The 4,356-nt window shown below is 33.8% G+C and overlaps 1 protein-coding gene across 1 annotated transcript; it reads left to right on the top strand.

The window, feature by feature from the left end:
• The first annotated feature begins 483 nt into the window (after positions 1-483).
• Positions 484-3,367, top strand: LOC139890840 (DNA N(6)-methyladenine demethylase ALKBH1D-like). The gene is made up of 5 exons (XM_071873767.1): positions 484-513; positions 827-934; positions 1,460-1,666; positions 2,041-2,352; positions 3,081-3,367. The coding sequence occupies exons 2-5, from the start codon at positions 833-835 to the stop codon at positions 3,354-3,356; spliced, it is 897 nt and encodes a 298-aa protein (XP_071729868.1). The 5' UTR covers positions 484-513; positions 827-832; the 3' UTR covers positions 3,357-3,367.
• Positions 3,368-4,356: the final 989 nt, after the last annotated feature.

Below are 4,356 nucleotides of genomic sequence, written 5' to 3'. Positions count from 1 at the left end.
CAAACTACACGTCCTTATCAAAATTGAGTATTACGTCCATCACCAATGAGTCTCTTAGTCTTTTTAAGAGATTGTAATTCTTATATATATATATATATATATATATATATATATATATATATATATATATATATATATATATATATATATATATATATATATATGTGAATTATTGAATAGGCTTTATGTTACATGTTTTTTGAATAGCGATTAAGATGAGTAGTTTTTAAAAAGTAATCCGTGGGATAACCGGAAAATACACGCTAGAATATCTTCTTAGGATCAAATTTGTTTCATAAAAAGATGATTAATATTTTGTTAGTTATATAGGGCGAAGTTTATGACCCGTTTAATATGGGAATAATAATTATCTACAAAAGGTAATTTTGGAAATTTGTTATTGTTCTTATGATTAGGGTTATTTCATTCCATATATTCATGATATTCGACATCTTTACAACTAACCAACAGGTATACGCGAGAACGAACATTTATATAGCTCGACCCATTTCGGTATCTATTTCGTTTCAATTCAAAGCTATATATAACTCGATCGAATTCAATTTTGTATATCAGTTTCAGTTTACTAGCATTTCATTTCGTGTTTAGGTTTGTGTTTTAATACTTCAAATTTCCACATTTTGCATGGTTTAGTCGATTGAATTCCACACTTTAACTCGATCGAATTCAATATTCTGATATTTGTTTACCAAACAAATTAAGTGCTAATTATACGTATTGATTCTCATGATCAAAAATTATTATTTGATATGTATTTGCATACATACATATATTCCTTAGATTACATATTTTGGAATGCGTGCAGGTAATTATGACAATGATGAAAGGCATGAGAATGATGAAGAAAGGCGTACAGGGGATGAAGATGATGAAGCCTAACTCATCGATTTCTTTTCGTAATGCTTATGTTAGTGTGAGTCTTATCACTGAATATATACCTATATTGTTTTCTATTTCTTTTCTGTATTCAAAATTCATTTTTATATATGCTGTATTGATTCTAGTATTTTTAAGTTAGGAATCTTACTCTGCAAATTAGGGTTCCGAAGCCACTTGCTAATCGCCGAAAAAGTCTTTCCAAAAGATTGTTCACTACTTTAGTACTACGATGATGAATTTAAATGATCATGCTCCCTATAGCAGCCAAAACATTTACACATAAAATGATCACTGAATTTAGATACCATGTTTGGTGTCGAAAATGTCACTAGTGAATGTGACCTTGTAAGACTCTTAAGTAAGAATTTGTCCTGTAGCAACTGTAGCGAGCATGAATTTCAAATCGATAGAACATTGCTGTATGCATGAAAAAAATACCTTAAGTAGAAGCAAAATTGATGGGTGAATTTCAACATTAACTAGATCCGAACTTTAGCTTTAACTTTTACTCTGTATATATTATTTTCGTTTTTTACTTGCAACATTGTTCAATATACAGGCTTCATTACATAATTATCAGGATGATAATCCTCATCATGGTATTTACAAGCCAAATATGAATCAAACAAAACCATTCAGTTTAATCCTACCTAGAAATACGAATTCATTATGTGGGATCAATATACCGGAAAATCTTGAAAGTTCGTGCGTGATACTCGAACCAGGATTGGTTCTTTTGAAGAATTATGTCAGCATTAGTGATCAGGTATATCTTTTGTTGGAAATTAAACCTTTGCATTTTGTTTCTGTTAAAAGGACTTGTAATAATCTCTTAAAATTTGTTCCTAATTACATCAGCAGGTATAGTGTTTGAGTTTTGCTTCTTCTGTATAAAAATTCATGCAGTACACTTAAGACATGTGAAATATGAACCAAAAAAGTGTAATTGTAGTTTCATCTCAAATAAACATTGTGAGATACGCAGATTACTACGCGCTTATTTTACAGAATGTATCAATAGGCACTGGCAGAACAAATATTAAAAAATCTCTTATCTGTCTTACTTGCAAGTACAAATGCTGTAAATTAGCTTATTATATGTTTAATATGCTAAAAATTCTAACATATTCTTGCTTTCAGGCCGAAATCGTGAATATATGTCAAGAATTTGGTATCGGTCCAGGGGGATTTTACCAAGCTATACACAAAAATGGAGGAAAGCGTAACTGTCGTATGATGTGCTTTGGGCGAAATTGGGACCCCATAACAAAGTACGATTCATATTACAGAAGCGATGGTTCTCATGCACCACCTCTTCCTGATCAGCTCATTTCGTTGGCTATATCCTCAGTTCAAGATTCTCAAACTTATGATGATAGCTTGCCTTCAATGTGCCCTGACATTTGTCTCGTCAATTTTTATACTCTCACTAGCCATCTTGGTCTTCATCAGGTTAATTACTTTTTTTCTTTACTCACTTGGTCCTTTATCATGATAGCAGGGGCAGAAAATAGTGAGGACATGTATGAGCATCCGCCCCGACCGGATAAAAAAAAAATACTACACTAAAAAAAAAAAAAATTACTAAAAAATAAGGTTTTTATTAGTGTTTATCCCTGCTGAAAATGAAAAATTTATTAAATTTTTACACCTGCCCCATTTGTATCCGGGTTCAAGTTCCGCCACTGCATGATGATAGTGCTATTTATTTATTATTTTTTATTATGATTTACTCCTTATAAATAGTTTCTAAAAAGAACAAAATTTTCCCCTTTAATGCAGGTCAAACGGGTTGGTTTGGGTTCAGCTAGCCCATAAACACTATTTAAGTTCGTATTTTAGGACCTTGACTCATTTGTTGATGTATTCATGTATAGATAAGGGTATGCACAATTTGGGGAAAAACGAGGAACCTAACTGAAAATGTAAAGCTAAGTGAATCCGAACCGAATCATTTTGCTAGATTTTCGGTCTTAGCACCAAAAATAACCGAACCGGACAGAACCAAAAATATATGGTCCGGTCCTCGGTCCAACTTTTTACTATAAACTGGGACTCGGAACATAACGGAACCAAACTAATTTTATCCGGTTATGAACCATGCACTGTGCTATGTATAGGTTGAAATTTTCAGTGTTAACTATATGGTGATATTTGTTGTGTGTAAATTTACAATGCAGGATAGGGATGAAAGCCCAAGTAGTCTGCGTAAAGGATTGCCAGTGGTTTCCATCTCCGTTGGTGACTCTGCAAAATTTGTGTACAGTAAAGTTAGAGATGAGGACATGGCAAATGAGGTTTTGGTCGAATCGGGAGACGTGTTGATATTCGGCGGAAAGTCTAGACATATATTTCATGCGGTGACGAAAATCATCCCGAATACAGCTCCTCTTTCATTGCTTCAACAAACCATGCTAAGACCTGGTCGTCTTAGCCTTACATTCAGGCAATATTAGTGATTCTTCATTTGTGATTAGTTTCTTCAAGTGTTTAGATTCTGTAAAAGAGACTTCAAATAATCGAAGATGATATTTTTGTTGATGTTTATTTATGATCTGAAACGGTCGATTAAAGCCACTGTTTTTTTGATTTTCGAACCGAGCTTAACTAACTCAATTGAACAACAAAGTATCTCATTACACAAATGTAGTCTAGAAACCAGGAGTTACACGAAAATTGTGACGCCCCGTACAAAATCATCGTGTACGGTTCATCAACAACAGGAATATTACAAGGTCAAACACTATATGCTGTTTGAAAACTAATTTTGCATTCATGAAATGATAGCGTTTTACAAAAGATAACGTGCTTCCTATGAATAGAAGCATAAACATAAGTACGTAACCCAAAGGTCGTTACAAAGCCATTGTTTGAAAATAACGTAAGTTACGAATGCAAAATAAAAGTTCCATGATTGAGACATCTCTAAGTAATGCAGCGGAAATCTAGCATAGCAGGTCCGTAACAGCAAGTCTATAACAGCAAGTTTATAACACCAAGGCAGCAAGTCTAATAGCGGAAGCAACAACGTCTAAGCACCTGAAAAATACATGCTTAAAAAGTCAACACGAATGTTGGTGAGCTATAGTTTGTTTGTAATCAGTAATGTAATGTAGGCCACGAGATTTCAGTGCTTCAAACCAGCGTTTCAAATCAGTATTTCAAATCAGTATGATAAAGTATATGCTTATCCGTGGGCACCCGGTAACTAACTTAACGTAATATTACCCCCTAAAAGTACACTTGGCGAGTGCGTATGTTTACGAAGTATTAAACACCCGTTAAATGCTAGCGCGACTAGCCCGAGTGGGGATGTCAAACCCTATGGATCCATATCTAAGATTCGCGTTCACCGGTTCAAAGACCAATGACTAAACGTTACCGAGCTAAGGGAAAATTTTATGCCGTTGTATAACCCACACATATATTGAAATGTCCCGTTCATATTGATTATAA

This window comes from Rutidosis leptorrhynchoides, chromosome 2 (genome assembly GCF_046630445.1).
Source record: "Rutidosis leptorrhynchoides isolate AG116_Rl617_1_P2 chromosome 2, CSIRO_AGI_Rlap_v1, whole genome shotgun sequence".
NCBI lineage: Eukaryota > Viridiplantae > Streptophyta > Magnoliopsida > Asterales > Asteraceae > Rutidosis > Rutidosis leptorrhynchoides.
The sequence above is the reverse complement of the archived record's forward strand: the minus strand, read 5'-3'. Positions and strand labels throughout refer to the sequence as shown.

What these genes read in the sequence shown, in the direction of transcription:
- LOC139890840 (XM_071873767.1), top strand. Translation starts at nt 833, where the DNA reads ATGACAATGATGAAAGGCATGAGAATGATGAAGAAAGGCGTACAGGGG. An exon ending in TTCGTAATGCTTATGTTAGT is followed by an intron (nt 935 to 1,459) that starts GTGAGTCTTATC and finishes TTCAATATACAG; the next exon opens with GCTTCATTACATAATTATCA. An exon ending in GCCATCTTGGTCTTCATCAG is followed by an intron (nt 2,353 to 3,080) that starts GTTAATTACTTT and finishes TTTACAATGCAG; the next exon opens with GATAGGGATGAAAGCCCAAG.